General features: G+C 43.5%; 1 protein-coding gene and 1 pseudogene across 1 annotated transcript; both read left to right on the forward strand.

The window, feature by feature from the left end:
* The first annotated feature begins 418 nt into the window (after positions 1-418).
* On the forward strand, positions 419-18,558 carry cfap221 (cilia and flagella associated protein 221). Its single transcript, XM_068309629.1, has 25 exons — positions 419-509; positions 903-1,111; positions 1,310-1,410; positions 2,090-2,176; positions 2,267-2,362; positions 2,739-2,839; positions 2,970-3,073; positions 3,625-3,784; positions 5,548-5,665; positions 5,848-5,962; positions 6,050-6,161; positions 6,270-6,357; positions 13,085-13,174; positions 13,266-13,361; positions 13,780-13,864; positions 13,986-14,077; positions 14,279-14,359; positions 14,563-14,670; positions 14,773-14,943; positions 15,022-15,107; positions 15,197-15,260; positions 15,352-15,452; positions 17,070-17,162; positions 17,278-17,385; positions 18,130-18,558. Exons 2-25 carry the CDS (start codon positions 982-984, stop codon positions 18,254-18,256), a joined length of 2,514 nt encoding a protein of 837 aa, XP_068165730.1. The 5' UTR covers positions 419-509; positions 903-981; the 3' UTR covers positions 18,257-18,558.
* On the forward strand, positions 9,193-10,578 carry LOC137591554 (protein Mdm4 pseudogene; annotated as a pseudogene).
* Positions 18,559-26,221: the final 7,663 nt, after the last annotated feature.

Here is a 26,221-nt window from a genome sequence, read left to right on the forward strand (position 1 = left end):
GTCAATAATTAAATAAAATAGTCTGTAGGACATCTGATAAGCGCTTATAATGGCTTGAATAAAATTAAACTTCCTGTCTTGACTATTAAAATAAAGCCAAGACCACTTGAAAAATATTGCATGAGTCGCTAAAATGGTGGGTAAATATGCTCAAAAAGTAAAATTATGAAGCAATATCGATTTTTATGACGTGTTTTTGTTGAATCAATAGACTCCACACGTCAACGTTTTTAATTCGATGCTTTTATTTTGAAGGTCAGTCCGGTAGTTTGTGCTCTTATTTTTGGTGGCATGACGCATTTTGATGACGCCGAATAGCCAACAAATGATGTTCGTTCTCAGGGTATTAACCCCGCCCCCTTGGCCGGCAGCGTCACTATGGCAACAACAGTGTTTGTACGCGTGATTCACGATATGAGCGAAAGTATCTGAACGTAATGGTACGGAAATAGACGGAATATGGCGGTTTTAGCTGAACAATTAAAAAGTAGTTAATGCGTGAAAGAAATGTAAGTTGTGAAGTTCCATTGTTAAAAAAAAAACAACTTAACGAGAAGCTGTTAAAACTGCTATAAAGCATTAATTAGTTAGCTAGCCATACCGGAGTTATTAGCTACTAGTTATAGCCTCTTGCTAACTTATAGTAAAGTGTATGTATTTTCTCTTCACAATGATAATATCACCTGATGTCAAAGTAGTTTTTTCATTAATTAATTATTTTAAATTATTATTACAACATACATTGAAAGATAAAGGTGCAAAGGTGGAGGAAATGTGATGCTTCTCCTGCTTCTCTATTTCTCAGGTGAATTCACCTGATTAACTCCACAGGTTGCACAAATCTGTTGTCCGTTCTTTCATATTCAAATGACAAATTTCACATTTCTAATATTTCCCCACAGTGCTGCTGTCTCCTTGACCGTCCTCCGGCTGCCTCCTGTCATTTCCCTCATGAGGAGCCAGAGCTGACCTCTACCCGGGATGGAGGTGGCCCTTTCTGCCCCACCGCCGCTCTCGGAGCCCCTGAGGAGAGGGGCCCCCCTGCCCCTGATCCAGCTGGTGGAGGAGAGCCGGAACAGAGCTGACGCGCCCAATCGTCTGCTGGAATCAAGTACATTTTCAACATGACCTCTGAATTGTGTTTCAGTACGTGCTGCTTTATGTGAAGCGAATGCAGATGCTCCGGCTGCTTCAGCTGCATCACGGTGAACAAGGATGCAGTTTAGTTTGCTGCTTCTTTTTTGGTTTGTATTACATATCTGCTCTCTGTTATAGAATAAGCTTATTGCATTTACTCCCTTCCATATAGAAATCTACGCCAAGCTGAAAAGCAACAGCCTGATCGAAGCAGAGCCCTCAGAGCTTCACTTCACTGGGTTTCAGCTGGGGAAGAATTACACAAAGATCCTGGTGAGGAAGCTAAACTTTTACTATTGTGGTGTTCTTTCACCTTTAAATCTTTTATTGTTCTGCTCACTGGCTTTATTACTATTTGCTGATACCATTTATGGAGAAGTACTTGATGTGAAGTACAAATAAAAAAGAAAGATGGTTGAGTTGGGCTGCGAAAAGCGGGATACTTTATGACCTGGTTTACAAAGTCTACGTTATTCTATGCCCTTTCATAAAACCACTAAGGCCAAGTGATGCATTCTCCAGGACATGGATTCACCTGCTGATTTTATCACATGAGATTCAGGTCACTTTTTTGAAATAAAAAAACAACAACTCGTTTTCATTAAGGAGCCTTTCGTGTGTGGAAAAGGCCAAAGTGACTGGAAAAAACACAAAAAGTAAACCAAGTTTGTAAACCTCCCCTCCCCCCTCCCCAAAAATCAGTGACATTAAAATAATTAAAATTTTTGAAAATGCAATTTAAACGACTGTCAAATTATCCCGTTATAATTTCCCTTCATTTGGCTTCCATTGAGGAGAAGTTTTGATTTAATTGAACGGACACTCATTTTTTCACTCTCTCTGCGTGATTAATGACTCTCGACTGGTTGGAAGAACAGGGAAATGGTTTTTTCAAGTGCCCATGATTGGATGGAAATGAATCATTCTTCCTTCTCCTCTTCCTCTCCTTCAGAAACTAATCAACGTCTCATCTGAAGTCATGAATATTCATATCATTCCCACCCAAACTAGGCACTTCCAGACATCTTACACCAAAAAGGTATGCTTTGTTTAAATGTTTTTTATGAATCACAAATTGTCAACCTGGATGGAATACGCCTCCGACCTCATCTTCCCGATTTCTCTCAAGTATCGACTCATCCCGGGCCTCGCCTACACGCTGAAGGTCGGATTCCGTCCCGACGAGTGGCGCTACTTCTACGATTGCATTCGAGTTCACTGCAAGGTGAAGGATCCGACCCGTTTGAGCACCTCTGCACTTTGGTTTGGACTCCCTGCACTTATTCTGCTTGTTTTTTCACTTACATCTTTAGATCTGTGGCATTTAGCCGCAGCTGTAGATTCATGTTGACATTAAGAATGAATGCAAAGACACAACTCTGCACTTACACTCCCTCACATAACATATAGTCTCGTGCAGTCCATTAAACACCCCAAAAAGGAACCCTTACTATTTGCTTTTGCTTATCTCTTTTCATATCTTCCCTTTTACTTTCAGACCGCTCTTATCTCCGGAATTCTTGCTCGTGTTTTCTCCGTGTTCTCTCTCCCGTGTTTCCTCTCCGTCTTGCTCATTCAACCCAGAATCCTCTCTTTCTCAGGGGGACGAGAACCTGTTCATTCCAGTACATGCCTATCCTGTCATCGATGACCTGCGCATCCCACCTCTCATCGACCTATCAGCTGTGCCGCTCGGACAAAGGTGTGTGTTTGTGTGTGTGTGTGTGTGTGGATATTCAACGGACTGTGCGTCCTCCTGTCTCTTTGTATTTCTCCGCACAAGCAGCTTCCCATAAACCGTCACACTGTTCTCTCTCTCCATCTGTCTCTAGCGTTCATCACGCCATTCCTCTGAGATGCAGCTGCCCCGTTGACTTTGAGTTTCAGGTGCACATCATTCAGCCCCACGAGGCCTTTTCCATCCATCCTCTCACAGGTAACGACACGTGAAATCATTAAGAAAAGGTAAAGAATGGATGAAGAGTTTATTTCAAACTCGACTTTCACATTTTTGTGCTTCTTAGCTTTCTTTTTTTTTCTTTTTTGGACCGTTTCTGACAGTCGAAGCGTTTTTCTTTTTTCTACGCCGCATTCGGTCGGTTAGATAGAGGACACAAACCCACAGCGAGAGCTGCGTCGTCTCAAACCCTTGGCCTGCTACGTGTTTGTGTCTCCCAGTCACGGCACAAGTTGAAGGATGCCTCCAGTTTCCACACAGTGACTCTAAGTGATATTTGGGGTCTGGGAGGCATCACAACAAGACAGCGGAACCCGGCACTTGGGATTTGACTTACAGCTGCAGTTAGAACTCGGCACAAACAACGAAAGAGAAGAGATATAAATGAGTTTCTTATTTTGGAAGGGCTTCTTCTGTCTGTTATTGGAGCTGGAACTCATAATATAAACACTTCCAAACTCTGTTTGACTGCTTTTAAGAATTGTTGTTTCATATTGTGGATGTCTTTTTGCTTTTCCTGGCGCCTCTAGGTGTGATTCCAGCCAACGGCGATGTGCAGGTCATCGTGACTTTTACCCCCCTTCAGTACGAGACGTCTCAGGTCACCTTCCAGCTGAGCGTCTCCCAGTTCAACAGCAAACCCTACCTCTGCACCGTCACCGGGAGCTCTGCTCCTCACCTCGCGCTCAGGTAATCACAGCAGCAGCCAGGAGATTTTTTATTTTTAACCGATGTGTAAAATTGGGTGTGAGATTTTCTTTTAGAATCACCACTGGCGTTCAAAGGTGGAACAACAGCTCAGATACGGTGGCGGTGGCGCCTTTTTCACTTGCTTCACACCCTTTTCCTTTCACCGAAGCCTCAAAGAAATGCTCGAGACAAAGCTTAGTAAGTGTCTGAGGTTATGTGTAGTTAAAGCAGCTTCCTTTACCTTTAAACGTATTTGAATAATGTACAGTTTTCTAATTTAAACGAATAAGATTTTCAATGACAATTTTGGGCCCCGTAAATTTGAAGTAATTTACGGGGCCCTAATTTTACCGGGAAGTTACGTTGAATTTCCTGGTAAAATTAGTACATAACTCATGATCTTGCAAAGAAAATGATGATCCGAGGACGACGCGGTATTCCTAATCCTACTGCTCATGTATGGAAAGTGGATCGTGTCAAGAAAAGTTTCCAAAAGAGTTCAGAGAAGAAACGCCGCTCAATACGACTGGATATCCAGAAATCACTGGAATTAGAGCGAGAGTTGCTCCATCACTACACTGACAACAGAAGTGGTGCCATCTACTTGTTGAAAAAATATCATGCACACATTGAAGTAGAAATCTGTTCCGTGAACAGTGTGAAGTCCATAAAAGTAGATGTATGAGGGTCGTGATTTAGCGTCAATAGAAATCAGAGAACATACTTTACAGCCTGTAATAGCGGGTAGATTTTATTATCTTCTGCATAATAACAACACATCTGATTAAATAGTTGAGTTGTTACCGCCTTACATGTCTTTGATGTACGTGATGTGGACTTTGATGTAAGTACATAGAATTATGTTTTTTGAGTGACATATCTCATCGATGACACTTCAAAGTTGTGAACCAGTGGAAAATATTGCAAAGGGTGAAGACAACAGATGTCCAACTTCAGCCACACGTAAGTCTGGACACGTGTGTAAATACACTGTATTATACACACAGTACTTGGAGATGTAGAAGTACAGTATGCATGCTGCTTTATTAAAAGGGCCTTACAGGCTGATTAGAAGCTCGCAGTATGACCCCTGATATATAATTCCGTTCCCACGAGAAAAGGGGTTGCTATCCATCACCCGGCTGCAGCTCCATCCACGGCGCTGTCTCGGTGTTATCTCGGCTGAAAGTTAATAATTCATGAAAATAGCTTGGTAGCTGGAGCAGTGATATCAAGATAGATATGCCTCCCGATGGATGTTTTGCATATTGAACATTCTCTCTGTGTTTGTTGTTGTTGCGCCAAATAAAAAAAATATGAGATATGTGAACAATGCGAGCGAAACACGCGGGGAGCCCGATGTTTCTGACTCATCTGACGGAAGCCCTTGGTAAAATAAAAACCCGTTCCGCTTCCTTGTTGAATTTTCCATCAAATTTAATCAATTCCACACAATAAATAGCCTCGCAATAACCGCCGTGATGCAGCTCGCAAATCATCGTCACGCCTCTGACGCGAGGGTTTGTGTTGACGGCGCGTCAGGAGAAGTGTTGAGTCAACGCTCCGGCTGTTTGAGGATGTGATTGGTGATGCCTTTTTTTTTTTTTTTCTCTGCTAATATTTGAGTGCAGGAAAGAACAGTTCCATTAGTAGTATGCTGATGAATACATTTAGTACCCTGCCCCCCTCCCCTCGTCTGCTCATAACCCAAATTGTTTTATTACATCTGGGGATGATTTACACTTGCTTTTTCTGTCTTCTAGAGCTCTGGGAAGAGATGCAGCATCTGCAGAATACAAAAGGCCGCCGCTGCCGCCTGCCAACCGTGTGCCAAGAAGCAAAACGAAGTACAGGACGACTAAAGAGGCGGAAAAATTAAAGGTCTTTAGAGTTTAGATCCGTCCCCTATGAGTTCAATCTAAAAAAACAACAACAATTTTTACATGAAGTTAACGTTTGATGATTGAAGGGAAGAAAGATGCTAACATTTTTGGTGTTGGGTTCACGTTTGACCTCAAATCCATCCTCTATTCCTGGTGGTTTTTCTGTCACTCATCCCTCAGACAGCGAGATATCAAACCAGCGTCCAGCCTGGACCGAACATTTGCACACATGCAGGGGTGGCGAAGATCCTGATGAGTGACACCAACAAGCTCAGGTCGAGAGACCTGAAGGACTGTAAGAACAAACCGACCGGTTGGTGTATTTTTATGTTGGGCGTCATAAATAAATTCCTTATTATTCAGGATGTCTTCTTCTCGTCAGCCGTATCCCGTGGCGGCGCGGCCGATCCGCCAAACAGGAAGATGAAGGAAGCCCTGTTCAAGAAGAGGGTTCAACAGAACGTGAAGGAGGAGCAGAACAACCGGATCAGATGGTGAGCCGGAAAAACGACATCTCACTTAACATCCACCAGAGGTGTGGGGAGTGTTTACCGCTTGGACCTGATTGTCACTTATTTGGTTTTCTTGCTTTTCCCTTTCAGGCAGGTTCGCCGGGGTCAGGACCCCATGTCGGATCGCAGCAGGAGGCGAGTGGCGGAGGAGAGGGAGATGGCGCTGCACGAATACAAGGTGAGATTGTTGGGTTTTTAAAAAAAATTATTATTCACAGAATGTTTTGATGCAGAGGGAATGAAAAGTCCAGCAGCATCATCATCACCATCCCCAAAGCCCTCGGTCTATTTTTAGCTTTATCTGTCAGCAAATCACCGCCATTAAAATTATGCTGAATTCGCCATCAGGAGACTGATTTTTGTTGTTTGTCTGGACGTAAAAAGAGATTTGTTCATGAACAAATCATGTTGAAAACGGGACAAAAACCCTGCAGGACGCCGACCCTTAGGGGCCTCGAACTGAACTGTGTGATCAGACAAAAGTAGGGGTGTGTGGGTGGGGGGGTTCACATCAAGTTTAATAGCTGTTTATAGTAGAACAGATTTATTTGCTTTCGATCTTTTCATATTTGCGGTTTTCTTTCAGCGGGGGAGAAAAAAAAAATCTGATTGATTCCCTCGGAGTCGCAGAGTAAATGTGCAGACTCAGCCAAAGCTGCAACACTTCTCAATTATGAGTGTGTGTGTGTGTGTGTGTGTGTGTGTCTCTCTCTTCACAACAAAGTCATCTGAACAGTTGACAGAACTCTCTCAGACACTTAGCAGCTCCTTCCTCCCTCCTCCTCCTCCTCATCTCCTCTCCACTTGTTTCCAACGCTCCGATGCCTCGTCCTCCTTTTTACAGCTCCATCTCACATTCTCGGTCTTTTATGGGGAATCTGTCGTTTTATGATAGCAGCTATACTTCTCTGTGGAAACATACGGCGTGTGGTGGTTCACCGTTTTGCCATCTTATCTTTTCTTTATGTTTTTTTTTAGTGCTGTCAGGCGATTAAAAAAAATCATCTATTTAATTACAGGATTTGTAATGAATCTAATTAATCACATTTTAACCTCATACCAAATAAAGAATTTGAATTCTAGGACATTACAAAATTGTAGTGCATGACTAATCAATAGAATGCACCAAGAAGAGATTTGAAATCCACATTTTTATTGGTTAAGTGTGCTTTATTAATGAAATTTAAAAGAAAAAAAGGCCAAACACATCAGCAAACCGATTAGACCAGGGGCATTTCTCAAAAATACAATATGAATAGTTAAATAAAATAAATAAAAATCAGAAATAAAATAAGGCTGAGTCTCAAATAGGCACGTTAGCAGACTCTCAATCAAAATGAATACTAAAGCTGACTCAATACAGCAAGTCACGCCTCTAAATAAAGCAACTAAATAGCAAGATGCTAACAGGCTTTTCCTTTTAAAGGGTAAGCTAACGTTCAACTCTGTGTCCCTGACATGTTTTGCATTTAAATGATACACTATATTACCAAAAGTATTCGCTCACCCATTCAAATGATCAGAATCAGGTGTCCTAGTCCCTTGGCCTGGCCACAGGTGTATAAAATCAAGCACTCAGGCATGCAGACTGTGAAACAAGACATTTTGTGAAAGAATGGGCCGCTCTCAGGAGCTCAGTGAATTCCAGCGTGGAACTGTCGTAGGATGCCACCTGTGAAACAAATCCAGTCGTGATATTTCCTCGCTCCTAAATATTCCAGTGTCAGCTGTATTATAACAAAATGGAAGCGTTTGGGAACAACAGCAACTCAGCCATGAAGTGGTAGGCCACGTAAAGTGACGGGAGAGGGGTCAGAGGATGCTGAAGCGCATGGTGCAAAGAGGTCGACTTTCTGCAGTCGATTGCTGCAGAGCTACAAACTTCATGTGACCTTCAGATCACCCAAGTACAGTACGCAGACACGGAATGGGTTTCCATGGCAGGGCAGCTGCAGCTGCAGCCACACATCACCAAGTGCAATGCGAAGCATTGGATGCAATGGTGTAAAGCACGCCGCCACTGGCCTCTACAGCAGTGGAGACGCGTTCTCTGGAGTGATGAATCACGTTTTGTCCATCTGATGGACCAGTGTGGGTTAGGAGGTTGCCAGGAGAACGGTACATTTCAGACTGCATTGTGCTGACTGTGAAATTTGGTGGAGGAGGAATTATGGTGTGGGGATGTTCTTCAGGAGCTGGGCTCGGTTAGTTCCAGTGAAAGGAACTTTGAATGCTTCAGGATACCAAAACATTTTGGACAATTCCATGCTCCCAACCTTGTGGGGACAGTTTGGAGAGGGGCCCCTGCCTCCTCCAACATGGCTGTGCACCAGTGCTCAAAGCAAGGTCCATTCATATAGCGCTCCCTAAAAAACATTTACATTTACATCGGATCCATTATTCATTCATTCACACTTGGTGGTGGTAACTCCGTGTGTAGCCACATCTGCCCCCGGGGCAGACTGACGGGGGCGTCTACAGCGCAGAATCACTGCCTTTCTGTTGACAGTCCCGTCTGTCCTGCGTCGCGTCCGTCTCTGTTGTCAGTCGCTCTGCTTTTTGACTGGCAGCGCGGGGGCGAAGTGACGTCACTGCAGCCTACGGGTCTCTCAATGGGCCAAATTTAGAATGCATGCGCATCGACTTGCCACTCGCGATTAATTACGTTTTTTTAAAAAAAAATAGCGCGTTAATTTGCAGCGTAATTAATGTAGTTAACCCGTGACAGCCCTAGTTGTTGTTGTTTTTTTTAAAACTGTGAAATGGATTTTTTTCCCTCCAACACTAGATGGCGCTACGCTCGTGGCCGACGGAGGCGAGCAGACCGGAAAGACGCGCCCCCGCGCGCACGCACCTTGTTTCTGGACCCGTGACAGCTAGCTCATTTGTCACATGTGAACAGGCGTGAGCTTAGGTCAGAAAAGTGGACATCCATTAATTCTGTGTCCGTTTCTGTGACGTTTATTGTGTCTATTGAGGAAGTAATACCAGCTTATCACGGATTTTGATGACCATGAGCTCCCCATCGGATGCGCCTCCGGCTTCAAGCTCGTCATGCGGGACACCTGGAGAGGAAAGTCGGGTAGTACCAAAAGGCCCTCTCTTGCAGATTCTGCGTGTTGGTGGAGCTCAGAAAAAAATCTTCACACTCAAAGAGGTGATGTATTACCTGGGTCATTACATCCTGGGTAAACAACTCTATGACAAGCAAAGGCAGCACATAGTCCACTGCAAGGGTGACCCCTTGGGCAAGCTCCTGGAGGTGGAGAGCTTCTCCATCAAAAACCCAAGCCCTGTCAATGAAATGCTCAAGAAATACCTGTTTGTGCTTCGTTCTCCTGACGCTAAAGGGAATCGTGGTCAGATATCTGTGGTCAAAGCAGGACTGAAGGCTGTAAATGATGGGCTGGTCCAGCAGAGTCCCGCCCAGAGACGACCTCAGGAGCCAGATGACGACCCCCTCAAAGGTCCACGGTCGGCCGGCAAACGGCCCAAACTGGATGTTACTCTTGATGAGATGGACCTCTCTGGCCTGCCCTGGTGGTTTCTGGGTAATCGTCGTGGCAACTACAACAATAGTTCCACTGACGTCCACATGAGCCAACTTTCTCCTGCTCAGGAGGAGGACGCAGCCATTGTGTCGGACACGGCAGATGACCTCCGGTCCCCGACTGAAGGTGGGAGTGAACAGGTGAGCTTGGAGATGGAGGAGGTTGCGCTGGAGAAGGGGAGCGGAGGAGATGGGGAGTGTCCACCTGAGGATGAGGATGGAGGGAAGAAAGAGAAATCAGATGAGATACAGGAGGAGCCAGATGAAGACATGGAGATCTCCACACAGGATGCGTGGCAGTGCACAGAGTGCAAGAAGTATAACACACCTCTCCAGAGGTACTGTTTTCACTGTTGGGCTTTCCGTAAGAACTGGTACAAAGACGTCCCACAACTCGCCCATTCCCTTTCTGATCCTGACATCCCAGCATGCAGCTCTCTCACCGTGACCCACGGCAGTGGCACGGGCATTGATGTGCCGGATTGCAGCAGGGCGGCGTCTGAACCGGTCATCCTACCCTCCCATTCCACAGCTGACCAACCCCTACCCACTGTGATTACTGGGACAGGCAAAGGGCCGTGGATCTCCAATGACCCCAACAATGAGCAGGCTCCAGAAGGGGCGAGTCAGGAAAGTCCGGGGGACGAAGCTGAGGATGTTAGGCGACGGGTGCTTTTGGAGCCTTGCCAGCTCTGTCGAGTGCGCCCACGTGATGGAAATATATTACATGGACGTACGGCTCACCTGGTAACATGTTACCGATGTGCACGGATGCTACATAAATTCCGTTGTCCTTGTCCTGGATGTGGGAAGATCATTCAGACAGTTATTAAGGTGTTCATCCTCTAAAAATACTTAGATAATGTCATGCTGTGGGTACCAAAAAAACAACAACAGGTACATTAGAACAAAAGCAGCCATACAGTGGATAGTAGTCTGTTATAATCTAATTGTAGACAAACTAAGACATGCACCTTAACCCCTAAGACACGTATGCACAAAACATAGCACTTGGAAAAGCCTGCTGTTTGCATGGATTTTTGTTGTTCAGGCTGTGTGATTTTTCTGTTTCTTGGCATGCAGTTGTGTAATGTTCCATTTTATAGAACCGGAATTGTTTGCCTTAGTTTTGTTCATGTTGGTTTGGTTCTTGGTTTTCACTTCTGTCAATGAGAACGAAGTCGGTAGAGTGGTGTAACTTTTTTTTTTTTTCTGGCATCATGGGCATTATGAGACAATTTTTCACCATTTCTATATAAATCTTTTTTGGTTTTTCATTTCAAATTTGAGTTATGAAGACCCAGGTGGAAGTTAAAGATCATTCAGACAGTTATTAAGATGTTCGTTCTCTAAAAATACTTAGATAATGTCATGCTGTGGGTACCAAAACAAAAACAACAGGTACATTAGAACAAAAGCAGCCATACAGTGGATAGTAGTCTGTTATAATCTAATTGTAGACAGACTAATAGACATGCACCTTAACCCCTAAGACACTTATACACAAAACGTAGCACTTGGAAAAGCCTGCTGTTGGTTGCATGGATTTTTTGTTGTTCAGGCTATGTGATCTTTCCGTTTCTTGGCGTGCAGTTGTGTAATGTTCCATTTTATAGAACCAGAATTGTTTGCCTTAGTTTTGTTCGTGTTGGTTTGGTTCTTGGTTCTCACTTTTGTCAATGAGAACAAAGTCAGTGGAGTGGTGTAACAGAAATGTTTTTATTTTTTTTCTAGCGTCATGGCCATTTTGAGACAATTTTTCACCATTTCTGTATAAATCTTTTTTGGTTTTTCATTTCAAATTTGAGTTTTAAAGACCCAGGTGGAAGTTAAAGCGTAAAAAAAGTCTTAAAACTGGGATTTTATTGTCATTTGCTGCAGCACCTTTTAGGTTTTTTTATGTGTTTTTGACATAAGTGAATGTTCTGTTTAGTACGAATGTGGTTTCATACGTCTTGTTCCTCTTAATATAATTTTTATATTGTAGAGTTTTATTTGCTTGTGAGTGAACAGCTGAAGTATTCAGTGTAATGTTCTCATGAAGGAGCAAAATAAAAAAATTTCTTCAATATTGACGAAAGCCTTTCCTGCAGTAATTTACATCATTGCTGATTTGGGTTGAAATGCCATTATAATAATATTGAACTTTGAATGGACACATATTAATTTGGACACATATTACGTACCGTATTGGCCCGAATAGAAGACGGTGTTTTTTGCATTGAAATAAGACTGAAAAAGTGGGGGTCGTCTTACATTCGGGGTCTAGACATTATACCCATTCACAACGCTAGATGGCGCCAGATATCAGCAAATGCTGAACTTAACTCCCCAGGCCAAAGCGAACCCCTGTCTCGAAGAAGAAAAATAAAAAAAAATAGCGGTTAAGAAAGAAAAGAGAATAAAATAAGAGAAGAGATAACAGAAAATGGAGAAACGTAGCGACAATCTGGAGAAAAGTGGGTCGAAGATCGGCCGGGTTACCCGGCAGCTGAGGAGAAGTTATGATGCCAACTTCAAGGTGATGGTGATAAATGTGAGTCTTCAAACAATTGCAATGTGATCAAATATATTGAATATATTGTTATAATCATTTGTTTCAGATGTACTGTTATTATTTTCTGTATAAAAATTAAATTTGGTGTTCAAAAAGTTTTTTTCCAAACTTGAGTCTTGAAAAAGAGGGGGTCGTCTTATAATCAGGGTCGTCTTAAATTCGGGCAAATATGGTAATTTTTTTTTTTTCTACTTGTAATGGAATAAAGCCAAAAAACAAAAAACATGACCAAAAAAATCGCTTCCTTGAATATTATTATTATTATTTCAGCATTTTCAAAGACTGTCAAATGATTTTTCAGCCCTTTATCCACTTTTTTTTTTTTTAATCCTTTCAGTTAAGATGCATCCAGTCAGCTTATTTCTCCTCCTTACAAAGAGAATTTTGACACTTCAGCCAAAAGGATTTCTATAAAGAGAATAAAACTATTGGAATAGTTTTTTTTTCTCTCTCTTCCCCCTACTGGCCTCACTTCAAACAGCAAAAAAAACAGAAAGAGGAGCTGCGGCGTCTGGATTTTACCCAAATCCTCTTTTGTGCCATAACAGATTCCCTGCCAGTTCTGTTGCTGTGAGAATAAAATGCTCTGCATGTGGAATAAATGTGTATTTATGACAGAAAGAGAGCGAATGGATCAAATAGAATTCAATTTGTTCCATACGTTGGTGTAGGAACCAAGATCTGCAGATGTTACGACGCTAACGCTTCAAGCTATTTTTAGTAGCATGGTCGCAGATCAGATTCGCAGGGTCTTCATCTTCATCTGCATGCATGCATCAAACCCTGATTCTGTCGTAGGTGAAGAAGGGCGAAGTAAAAAACGAGGAGAAGTTTGTGGCCGGACCACCGAAGCTTTCCTCCGAACGGTTGCTACGTGACGCTGGAGAGGTCAGAACTTTCACATGTTCAGAATAAATGAAAGAAAACTGATGCTTTCAACTAAAAAAATTTTTTTTTAAATGTCTTCAACCTGCTTCAGGCCTGCGAGGGAACCCCGTCCTTCCAGATCTACTCCAGTTTTAACTGGGAGCTGAAAAAAAGAGCCCTCAAACTGTTCCAGCAGGCAGCACGCAAGGTACATCCACCAGGGAAGTGTGAGTGTGTGTGTGTGTGTTTGGGGGTTGCCCTCGAATGCAGTCATGCTTGAGCGTTTTCTTCAGATGCACAAATACATACATCGCACACACACACACACTTCCAGCTCATCTCTCAGGAGAACGCCGGCGTCCCCGCGGCGCTGTGACTTTAGTTCATCCGTGCGGAAACACCTCACTTGCTAAAAAGTGTGACATTCTCTACGCGCTCCACTTAAAAGCTGAGTCGTCTGGCGTCTTAAAGCTGCAAAAAAAACAGTTTTTTAAATTTTTCTTTATTTTTTTTAAAGTAATTGCAAAGAAAGGCATTCAAGCAAAAACAGCGGCGGTGGCTGCGGCCTCTCGTTTGACCCGCAGGTGTCGGTGAGGTCATCAGACTCCTCCTCCCTCTCGTTACAGGTGGTGATCCGATGCCGCATGAATCGTAGACTTGCCCGTTTGAAGACGCCACACAGCGAGAAGCATCAGCCGTCGTCAGACAGAGGTTTGGGTTTTAAAAAAAAAAAAAAAAATCATTTTACGATATCTTCAATCAGAAATGAGAATGTAAACCTGGGTTTTTGACCCCGCCCCCCCCATTAAAAACATTTTTTTTATTCCGGCAGCGGGAGAGGAGATGACGGATGATCTGAAGATCTCGCCAGACAGAGTCTCTCCGTTCACTTTCCCCGTTTTCTCTGATGAAGACAACCCCCTGGTGAGGATGTTGCGCGCTATTACAACAGCCATGCTCGTCATTTCTTTGCAAATCGCTGCGTCTTGTTGAAACCAAAGCTTTAAATGGGGGGGGGGGGCTGGTAATGAGAAAAGCAGGAAGAAAATGAACTTATTTTCCTTCATAATTTTCTCCCCTACAATCCCACGGTGTCGTCTCCTCTATCGTTTTTTTTTTTAAAAGGTGCTGGGGAATTTCACCCCCCTTCCCGTGGATCCCATTGAAGTAACCGTGACGACTGATGTTCCTCTGTTCAAGCTACAAGTAGGTATTTTTTACAGAAACGACGTTGAGTTAATTAAACCGGGGGTTTGTGGTTTTATTTGGCTTCTGATATCACACAAAAGGCCACTTGCGTTCCAGATGATACACCAAGAGTTATCTCCACTTATCTGGAGGAAATTCCATTCTAACGTCTGTTCTGTTGCCATGACAACGGTAACATCCTGATGCTGTTGTTGCTCTAGGTTCCTCAGCAGTATAAGCTGAAGGGCTACAAGCCTGTCTCCACCTGGGAAGCATTCAGCTCTTACATTCCCACAACCCTGGCCAGACCGCTTCGCACCGGATCCCCGGTAACCACGAAAATTATGTTTATCCGATCCGATAGGGAGCGTTCCATTCACGATATGTTGTTTTTCCTTAAACTTCCTCTCACTGTGCCGTCAATCCAACAGGACGAGCCGGTTTCTGAAGAGAAGATAGTTCTTCCTCTGCTAAGAGAGGAGCCCCAAACGTCGGAGGACCACCAGGGGCGAGGAGCCAAAGCAAAGGAGGCCCCCAGTCTCACCTTCGCTGCTCCTGCAGCCCTGCACCTGCCCATCCCAGCGAACCCACTCAGAATCTTCGTAAGGCTGTTTTTCCACACGCATGTGCGTCACGTGATGTCACGTGTTCCCCAACGGTGACGTCAGCGTGTGTTTCAGAATCCAGCTCCAGGTCTGCAGGCTTACAAACCCACCCCGAAATACCTGGAGAGTGACCCTGAGTTCCACCTCTGCCCTCTGCCCAGGTAACGACGACACGTTTGTGGTGACAAACTGATTATAGATCCGATTGTCGCCCCAAAAACCCTGACGGGAAACGCTTCTCTTTGTGCAGGTATACGATCCCCGAGGGGAGTGGAAACACGACACACACTCAGAAGAGGTTCCAGAGCAGAAAAGTAAATAAACACTAGTAATCGAGTTATTTTAGAGGCATTTATTTGTATCAAACCAATCAAAACGGGCCGTTTCTCTCCTCGCCGACCACAGGAAGTGATTCCAGGGCTCATGACATGGAAGAATTTTGATTTGATGGCCTCGATCTCTCTGAACAACCATCCCACTCCCACCCGTGACTCCATCATCCTCAGGTAAGTCAGGCTTAACTCCTAAGATAACTTTGAAATGCCTCCATCCTGACAGCGGGCTGCCTAGATGTCAAATTGGAGGCTGAGGATACTCCGAGGTTCCTCGTTCCCATGCTCCATCAGTATGGGAGCTAAAGTGCTACTACATGTTTACTCTGCTTGTTTACAGAGGGGAAAGTGGCCGTTGTTTCCTGCAATCCATTTCCTTCCAGGAAGAATTTAAACTTCTAACCCCATGGTGGAAAAAGGCCCAATCCCCCTTTGATTATGTCTTCTCCAGCTTCTAACGTACATCAACCAGCGCACCTCAAAGGGTTGATGTGGAGCTGAATCTGCTATCTGTACCTTCAGATCCTTTACGCACGTGTGTAACGGGAAAAAAAAAGAAAAAAAAAAAGGGGGGGGGGGTTGTAGGACAAGCTTAGAGATGTTTCTCTAGTGACGAAGACCTCGCACGAGGATGTAATCCATCATCTCACACACGGTCTGACAGAAACACGACTTCTCACCGGCTTTCAAAAATAAATGTGTCACAGCCACATCCGCAGCACTCCCAGCGCCTGTCAGGATGCAGGATGTCAACGTCTCCACGCCATCAGACGTGGCGGCGAAGAAACAGCCGCTCGCCTTCAGCTCCTATGTGGAATCAACGCGTTTAACTCGGACTTTCTCAAAAAGATAAATGAGTGCGTCTGGATTCCCAAACGGGATTAAAACTTTTAAGACATTAAACTTACATATATTTTGACTCGTCCCCGCGTGACAGAAAGTTTAACGTCGCGACATCGGGTCTGATTTGACGAGATGCGTGGGTTTTCGGATCCGACCGCCACCTTTCTGTTCCGCTCACCTTCCCCGTGTTACATAATCAGATGCCTGACAGGGCGAAGCATTCTCTTTATGCCTGTCAGCAATGATCTGCAGGATAACTGGAGATATATCCCCCCTGCCATTTTTTTTATTTTTATTTTTTTTAAGCTTTTTTTTGGAGAAAAATGATTTTCCCTGCAGCCTTCCTGCTCAGTCTAATTTATTTCCCATCTCTGCCCCGCTGTTTACATTCAGCGTCTCTGGTTATCTCTCAAATGCAAGACTTCTGTCAGGTGGTCGTATCACAATTGTCAAAAAAAAAAAAAAAAAAGAACTTGACAGCGGGACAAAGAAAGAAGTGTGTGTTTTTCTGCACTGATGTCTGGATCCTCTGCTTCTTGACTGCTTCAGAAATTTCCCTGGAGGATTGGGCAGCAAAATTATCATCTATACAAGCTCAACAGTATGGAAATTGTATGGATTTGTGGTTCTTTGGTGCACAAATATATATTGTTTGGGTTTTTTACGGTTAAAAAAAATAAAAAATCGCTCGTTGGGGAATGACGTGCAATCTTAGTGATGACTTTATAAAAATCTGATGCGCAATGAGTTTCTTGCGTGATGTGTGTGTGGAGTTTGGCTGCCCCCAGAATCGTTTTAAATCCAAGTTGCTTCAGCTTGAACTCAGAAGTTCTTTCATCTCTGAGACACCAAACAAGTCAAAAGCAGTCCTTTCGTCTCATTAAAATGGAGTAGATATCAGGCCCTTATCTTGATTTGTTGATGTGTGTGTGTGTGTGTGTTCTACAGGTCTAACAACTACAGCACAGATCTACTTCCTTTGGCTGCCCCTTCTCCTCTCGACGCCCCTTCCGATGATGCAGCGTCACTAAAGGACGAACCGTAAGCACATGAAACATTGACATCTATCGATGGTCTCCTAGGAAACTTCCCAGCTTCTATGGTCAGACTGTGTGTGTGTTTGTGTGTGTGTGTGTTTGTGCATTCTTGCGAGCAGGTGTGAAAGCTCAGGAGTCCAACTAACACCAGCGATGATAAGAGCACAGTTCCTGTGTGGAGAAGCTCCGGTCTCCCCTAACGACCTCACCAGAGGAATGACAGCCAGGTACGTCTGTGATGTTTGTTATGAAGACAAACATTTGGAGCTTTTAGCTCAATGGATCCTTATTTACACAAAAGGAAGGACTTACGACGCAATAAATAAGATGAATGTAGGGTTTTATCGGCGTACACACACACATAACTGATTGGTTCTGTTGGAACGGGCTATAAACATGTTGGACGGGTCGTTTGCGGAGGGGAAGTCCTCGGGATGAAACAGACATCAAGTTAACGAACGTGTAAAATATACCCGGGGGGGGGGGGGAGACGAAGCCCAGCGTCGTTCAACAAATACGCATCAAATCAATCCGTCATTCACACCGAACTGCGTAAATCATCGCCAACACACTGTCGTAATTCAGTTCACGTGTTTAGGAATAATAAAACGGCTGTGGAGTGAAATGAATTCGAATTCTTATCTGTATGGAATATCAGTTTTAAACTTTTGAGTCATTTTAAAGTCTGCATTTGTGATCTTTTATTGTTTTATTCGGACAAAGTGGCAGAAACGAGTGGATATCGTGTTATATTGTAGATTTTTATTTTTATAATATATATTTTGACATATTAGCAGATGATTACTTGAAAATGCCGCTCAATCCAGCATTTTAGTCAACTCTGACAATCAATAATACTTATCAGAGCTCAAATTGTGTGTGTTGTCGATGCTGTGGGGCTGTGGTTTCGGGTCTGTGATGCCGTTTTGTTTCAGTTCCTCTATCCGTTATGTTAAATTGCTCTGTCACAGGCGGCGGGGGGAGCTTCACACCGACGAGTCTGAGTCAAACCAGATGGGAAAAAGAGTGATGGGCCGGCTGAAGCGACTTGAAGCCACTGATAGAGTCCTTCATTCACCGGCAGACGACGAGGAATAAGCAAAAACGAGCACGCTAAAACCTCCAACTGGGTTTTGCACACACACACACACACACACTGACACAAATACACAGCGTGAATGCATTTCAGGATTGCACCCATCCTGCTCGTGCACACTAAAATCTAAATTCTGTGCTCTGTCACGTCTGTGAAATAAAACCTGGTTAATTTTTTGCCTGCTGCTGAGCCTCCCCCTCACCCGCTGAAAATTAACAGTGAGACGTGTGCATAGAAAAGCCTGGAATCTCCATCTCCTCCCCAAACCACCCACACAGACCCGTATTTAAGCACAGCTATGGTATAAAGCTTCATCACATTACTGTCGACTGTGTTCTGCATGTGGAGCAATGTTTACAACAGTTATTCCTATTAAACGGCGCTATGTGGTTAACAATGATGTGTTTTGTGACGGTTCTTGATTAAAAAAGACAATTGCATGCTTCCCATTGCAGCGGAAATGTTAATTGGTGTAATTAAACTGGAGGAGCAACACTGGTTATTCAAAATGTAATATGCAGCATCTATGCCTGGCTGCTGATTGGCTGTCAGTTCTGCTATTTATTTGAAGCATCTAATCCACATCTGGTGGACTATATTTATGTGGTGGCGCACAAAAAACAAAAATTGCTGAGGTCAGAGTTAATTTTTCCAAAAGAGGTGACGTCACGGAGGAGCCAAGCACAGCGAGTTTCCTCTCACCCCTAGAGGGCGCTCCAGCACTGGGAGACTCACCGTTAAGAGCTCCAAAGTCATTTGTCTCTCACAGGCAGTGAGCTTCATCAAAATACAGCAAAAGGATTCAGAAAATTCACCCCTAACCCCCACCCCCCACCCCCTTACCCTAACACATAAGGGTTTATAATAAAGGGGTAGATTTTGTAGAAGACATGGAGGTGAAAGCAGTTGTTTTTTAAAGCTCATGTTATATTTAGAACCTTTGTGCAAGTTGAAACCGAGACTATAAGCTTCAAATGATGCAACAATACAGTCAGATCTTAAATTAAAACCATTCAATTAATGAACAGGTGGTGTAATAATAGCGGCAAGTGTGTGTGTGTGTGTGTGTGTGTGAGAGAGGGAGAGTGTGTATGATGTGTGTGAAGTGATGTGGAGGGAAAGAGGAAATGAGATGCTCTTATTGCAGCTGGTTTGAAGCATCATCTCATAGGAGGGGAAATAGCTTCGCTCGGTTGGCGTGTTCGTTACAAACGTCCCCGCCGTCCTCCAAGAATCTCAATAAACACGCAGGTCGAGCTGAAATCAAGGTCATTCGAGGAGTTTTAATGCCTCCATATTGTCCATTTACAACTCAAAAATAACCCAGAGATGTGATTTCAACTTTTTTTTTAGCTGCTAACAACAGCTTCAGGCGGATTGGTCGGTTCCAAATTGTCTGTAGCTGTGAGTGCGTGTGTGGTTGTTCGTCTTTCGTGTGGTTCTGCGATGAGCTAGCAGAGAATAAATGAACAAGTATTGATAAATGGTGGATATGATCAGATCCTACGTCCTGCTTCCTGCTTCCTCACACCTGACGTCAAACCATTAAAAAAAAAAAACAGTTCGATATTACTTCCAAAAAGTGCAAAGGACAGTAAAAAAAAAAAGACTATATCGATGGCTTGAGGCTTCCAGAGGGGATTAAAATGTGAAACTGATGGCCCCAGCCAGTCAATAATGTCTGTGTGTTACTGTGTAAATGAAAAGCATCCTGATCTCAGTCCTGTGGATCAGAGCAAATTAGAAAAGAGTCCCGGCGATGGTGGAAAAATAAAGCAGTCACACAATGGTGGTGGCTCTATTACTTAATTATTTCCCCCTTATAAAAGGCATTGATTGTTGATCAGCAGCAACATAAAAGATGCTCCAACAATGTCTCATTCAATGCAATTCTGCAGACAGGAGTTAAGATGTTTTTGTGCAGTTTTGATGCATCTTGAGCTGCGTTTGCTGCACGCTGCAGGTGGCGGATGAATGAAAACGTCGACATAATGTGATTCCAGTCCTACTTGTGAATCATCCCACCCACCTGAGGGGTCGTACGCTAAATCATTTCCACTCCGATTCACACTGGCGTGAGCTCTCGCCGGAGCAAGAAACACCGTCACTGAACATGATGCAGGATTTCTAAGAAAAAGAAAATAAACTTCCCGGGTGAGAAACAGTTTGGGTGTTCTCAATTCTGTGACTGGCAGCCCAGAAGCTCCCGTCTGAAACTGAAATAAATGTGGTCCAACTCGCAATAAAGTCACCGCTGCAGGCGGGAAAGATTTGTTTAAACCGCCAATTCTTGAGGCGTTTAAGAGGAATACAGCCCATTTCTTCATTTTTAAAATGAGCTGGAGTCTGCGTCTCCAAAAAAAGAGAAAGATGGAGGGTTAGCGTTTATTAAAATGTAGGAGGAGGATGCTCACAGAGTATTTCCTGACTAAAGCGACCCAGCCTGAACCATTCGGAGAGCAGAAATCAACTGAAAGCCCAATTTGAATTTCCGCAAAGGTACACTTCAACCTCTCAAAATTGAGTGCATTTTCGTGGGAGGAACAACCGAGCCGGGCATGTCTGAGTCGCCCTCTCAGGCAGAAAAGTAACAGGTGACCTGAATCTGCGTTGGTGCAATCACCGCCGCTTTTACACCTCAGAATCAGCTCCGAAAAAGGTGTTCAGGGAAGTAAAAAAAAAAAAAAAAGTTTCACCAAAGCGCCAGTCGTAAAAATGATCATTAGCGTTAGTCTCCAATAGCAAAATCACAGCAACTCCACTAAAAAAAGTGACTTTTTAATGATTTATGTCGTAAATGTTGCCGGGAAATTCGCTGGAGCAAACACTAGCATGCTGGCTACGCTCAGATTTTTGGCGGGAAAAACCGTCGACATCCCAGCAGGGGGAAAACAGGTGGTCATGAACATGAGGCTAAGTTGGAGTCGTAGCGACGAGCTGCAGAGATTTGAATATGAGCTCTTTTTTTTTTTAGGGAGAACAGAAAACCAGTGTCAAAAAAAAATAAAAATAAAAAAGGAATGAATTCAGCGAGACAACTTTTTTTTTTTTTTTTGTCATCTTGATCCAGGGAGGTGTAACCGATATAATAAATGACATCTCATGTGTGGAAACCGCAAACAGAACCTGACCGGACGGAACTCAAACCTCAACGCTCTTGGGTTTAGCGAGTTCATCAATTCTACCTCTCTGGTATCAAGGAAATATTCACTCCCCGCCGCCCCGGCTTCATGACCTCGAGGCAGAGCGGGGCAGGAACGTGACGGAATAGATTCCACATTCTCTCCGGCGGAAGAACACCGTCCGGTGTTTAATTTAATTTCCTGAAAATGTCCGATTAGCCCTGAAACACAGATGTGGACGTGACGTCAGAATCCATCACAGATTCACTTTTCCAAGTGTGTGAGTTTGTGTTTTGTGACTTTGACTGGCAGTCGACGAGTTGTGCGCGAAATACACCAGCGCTCTTTCATTTCAGTATGTGACGGATGTGCATCGTAGCATTAAATAGGCCGCCAACACAAAACGGGACCACATAATGCCCCCCTCACCCCACCCCGCCGTCATTTCTGAGGAATACAAATGTTTATTTTTTACCGATGGGAGTTATTTTTGTAAGCGGTTTATTCTCTATATCTTTACTAGACGTCAGGTTTAACATTCAAATCACGCGCGCCGCTTCCTGTTTCGCTGGCGTCGGAATACTTAAATTGCACGTCTGTCGAAAATCCCTTCACCTTTCACTGACTCAATTTGCTATTTGTCATACGGTGGCAAATGAATTGGAAGTGATTCAGAGCAGGCCCGGCGCTTTCCTTCATATGTTTTAAATAAGACATGAAAATCATCTTGGTTTTTATTGGAGGTGAAGACTTTCTGTCTGCAAACATTTGGTCATATATTTTAATCAGAAATAAGAGCAGCAGAAATAAGAACTGAAATTAAGATACAGTAAGTTTTATTATATATAGATGATAGTATGGATCAGGGATGTCAAACTCATTTTCACCGAGGGCCACACCAGCATGTCTGTCCTCAAAGGGCCAAATGTAACTTATAAATGTAACTAAATGTGACTCCTTAATGTTAAGTAACTCTGAATTTATTACTTATTCAAGTTGCATCAAACATCAAACACAAGCTAGGACGTTGACTTCGTTCAAAATGTTTTTGTCGGAGTTAAAATGGGTTTAATTACTGCATTGTGGGAAATGTAGTTTTGGTCAAAGCACACTTTTGACCTATTTATTTTTAGACACTCTGACCTTTTATGCTCTCGCGGGCCGTATAAAATGATGTGGAGGGCCACATTTGGCCCCCCCGGGCCATGATTTTGACACACATGGCGTAGGTGATACTTCAGGTTGATACGGAACGACAGGATTATTGTCACGTTCCTGTCACAGTACTTTTTAATGAAGGTCATTAGAGATACGTAATGGCGTCAGAAAAGCGATGATGACAGGAAGAAACACGTGATTTGATGCGAGTGCTGCAGCGGTGAGATATTTAGAGGTAAAACTGTTTCCATGTAAGACACAACACAACACGAGAGAATCCAAAAAGGTGGTTATGAGCTGCTTGTTCACCGCTAATTAGCCGAGTAAACCGCAGCGCAAATAGCGACGTAAGCTTTACGGGCTCCTAGCCATCCATCCAATTACCCAAGTCCAAAAGCCCGCTGTAGCCAAAAAGTATTCCCAGCGAGCAGCTTGTAGTACAGCAGCGCTGTTAATTTCCTTTTTTAAAAATTTTTTTTTTTTTTTTTTTACATCTGTTCTCCTTTCGTTCCATTTCGTTTGAAGGTAATTCCTTCAAGGAATGAGACTCGACGGGCGAAGGGAGCGTCTCTCTCCGACTGTTTTTGTCGTGACAGTTGAATAAAACTCAAAATTTTTAAAGTGAGTTTGGCTTTTTTTTTTTTTTTTTCTTTCCTGCCCCTCCAATTAAAAAAATAAAATAAAAATAAAAATCCAACATTCCAGTCAGTTTATCCTGCCGGGGTCTTCCAAACACTCCCTGTGCTCAATTCCATTTCCTCGTGTCTAATAGATGCTCTCTGTTCTTACACTTCAAGCATCTTCTGCTCATTGGTTGCCGTGGCAGCGGGAATTCTTATTGCATGCGATGCACATTTAGATCCGTGCATTACTTTTGTAACCGGGGGAACACTCTACATAGCAGTAACTAAAGACATAAAATAATGATCAATTTGTTGCCTTTAAGTGTTGTCCCAACCTTCAGACCCCGTCTTGTTGTTTGTAATTCCGTTTTACACTTCAGCAGCTTCAAAATCAGGTTTCTGAGCCATAAAAATGAAAGCAAACCATGTATTTAACTGGTTTAAGGTTAATTTCCTCCGTTTCAAATGTGTCCTGAACCGCAGCATCATTACTTCGATGGGCTACACTGGCGAGAAAAAAAAAGAGGACGTCGGGTCTGACGCTCGCCGCTGGCGTCACGTTTTAATGAAGTGGGCTCCGTGACAACGGGGTTGAACCCAGAGAGAACACAAAGAACCCAGAATCACGGCTTCCGCTTTTGCTTTTTTTAACAAATATCCAATCATCTCATGATCCGTGCTCCGCCACACGCGTAACGCCGGCCTTGAAAAATGCATAGAATTCCAATCAATCCTGAATTTACACTCTTATTAATGCAAATATGTTCCTCCAGCCTGTTGAAGACAGACATTTATATTCCCCCACCGCAAAATTTTTTTTTTAATTTAATGCACCATCTGATCGGCTGATCACCTCAGAGACTTCACAAGGTCAAATCCCTCGCCGGCGACGGTTGTCATAGTAATCGCTGAACCTTGAAATTATGGAGGAACGGTCGTTCTCATGCCTGGTGCTAAAATGACTACTTTGCAATCCATGTTTATGTCAGTTTGACTCCATTCCTTCCTGTTTTTTTTTTATTTTTAGGAGCAGATTGGGCGTTTTGGCGTAATCAAGATACCGCAGGCCGTCTGGTTTTGTAACTACTCTACATTCTCCACCTATGTCAGAGCAAGTTCAGACTGTTATCATCAAGCAGAGACACGTGTTTGAAAATCATTACAGATTTCAGCTCTATTTGCTGTCAAATTACACCCAAGTCGACCTTGAGAAGTCTTTTTCTTGAATTTCTGGACTCCAGTGATTTTACAGTCGCTAAAGCAATTTAATTAATGGACCTGTTCCTCATCTTGAGGAGAAGCAGTAATGACAAAACGTTCCAGCAATCAGGGCCCGCAAAAAAAATAAATAAAAAAATCACACTTAGAGTAGAGAACAACTTGTTGATAAAGCTTCTCTGTGAATTAGCGTCTTTGCCTCTGTCTGTCCTCGCAAAATTAAAAAAAAGGTTTCATAATTGTCGCTCCAGGAGGAGGCGTGTGAGAAATACAACCTGCAGCATGAAATTGTACTTTAGGTCTCTTCATAAATAGATTTATTTGTCAAAGTGGAAAATTCTCCATTGTGAGTATTCTAAGTTATTCAAAAAGATAACTTATTGATTATTAAAACATGTTATACTAACATGCAATTTGTTCTAGATCAATTCTTGGAAGGTTTTATGTGAATTGCAGGACATGAAGTGAAGATGGATCGCCCCTGGGGCTGATTGCTCTCCCTGATTCCATCATGAAGGGTAATTATGTCGCTGCATTTATCATCTTCAGATATCAACAGACGAGGTCTGGACTCATTTAAATCAGACTCCTCTGCTGTGGGATGTCACACATGCCGTCGCCAAGAGCAAACGCCACGTCGACGCCTCCCAACGTCCGCCGCGTATCACGGATGGGCACGCGTCAGACGAGTTACGGAACCGTCAGAGGAGGAGACACCCCTGGATGACCTGGATTACGACGAGACATAATTGGATCGGATCAAAGTTTTCGCCACGTGTGCGTCAAATGTGATCACGCCGTAGACGATACAAGCAGAATGAAATAATTAAGACGTGTTGGAACGCCGGTTTGCTTTATTACAGCTTCTTTATCTGTAACATCTCCATTTTTAATTGTCATGTCACTTTATCAGGTTGTCAGATGATTCTAATTGGCTCAGAGCGTCACATGACTCGTCTTTCCGTGCGTTTTTTATGTTGCGATTTCAGAGCTGACACCCGGGTTAAATCTTTATATTTTTCCCTACCTGCTCTCGGTGCTTCTCTGATTTATTTAAAGATACGGTTTGTACTCGTCTCCGTCTCCGTGGCCTCGGGGCGGACGTCAAAAAAAACAAAAAACAAGCCAAACCGGGCCTACAACTCAATTTCAACCCCCGCCACTCCGTTTCAGTATCGTTTAATCTGTAGGAGTTAGATGACGATTTTCAGAGGCGGCTCAATCCCGACGAAGGTACACGCTTAATGGTTCATTTCAGCGTCGATGCACTCCATGGAGGTGACCCCGGGGGCGAGAGGGGTGGGCGGTTTAGAAAGGTCAAGCAAGGGTCGGCCGAAAGCTAACCGAAGCAATAAAGATTGAGAAACGGAATGAATGGACGGACGGAGGCGAGGAACGTGCGAACGTTTGTGTGTGAAACTTGTCAATATTTAATTATAGAGACAAAAAAGCCCCAGCAGGGGGGTGGGTGTCACGTCCCGATAAAGCAGCGGCGCTTCATCGCAGTTGTGTTTGTCGTACGGTCGCAAGTGCGACAGCTGATTTTTTTTTTTTTTTTTTTTAAATATGTGGAAAGCTTTCAATTAAAGAACGCTTTGGAGCTGCTGAAGTGGGATTTACGCCGCCAGGCTTCATCAACGTGTGTGTGTGTGTGTGTGTGTGTGTGTGTGTGCACGTCGGGGAGGATTAAAGCCCTTCTTTTAATCTCTGATACAGATTAGGACTCGCGTTTCCATGAAAAGCTCGGCTGCCGTCAATGACGTCTTCCTCGTGACCGATGCTGTATGTCTGAGGATCCAATTTAAAAAAATAAAAACACACGTTTCAATCTTTTGTCACTTCGACA

The sequence above is a fragment of the Antennarius striatus genome, chromosome 24 (genome assembly GCF_040054535.1).
Source record: "Antennarius striatus isolate MH-2024 chromosome 24, ASM4005453v1, whole genome shotgun sequence".
NCBI lineage: Eukaryota > Metazoa > Chordata > Actinopteri > Lophiiformes > Antennariidae > Antennarius > Antennarius striatus.

Coding starts and splice junctions, on each gene's coding strand:
- cfap221 (XM_068309629.1), top strand. CDS start 982: ATGGAGGTGGCCCTTTCTGCCCCACCGCCGCTCTCGGAGCCCCTGAGG. Junction 2,840..2,969: donor GCTGTGCCGCTCGGACAAAG/GTGTGTGTTTGT, acceptor ATCTGTCTCTAG/CGTTCATCACGCCATTCCTC. Junction 3,785..5,547: donor GCTCCTCACCTCGCGCTCAG/GTAATCACAGCA, acceptor TCTGTCTTCTAG/AGCTCTGGGAAGAGATGCAG.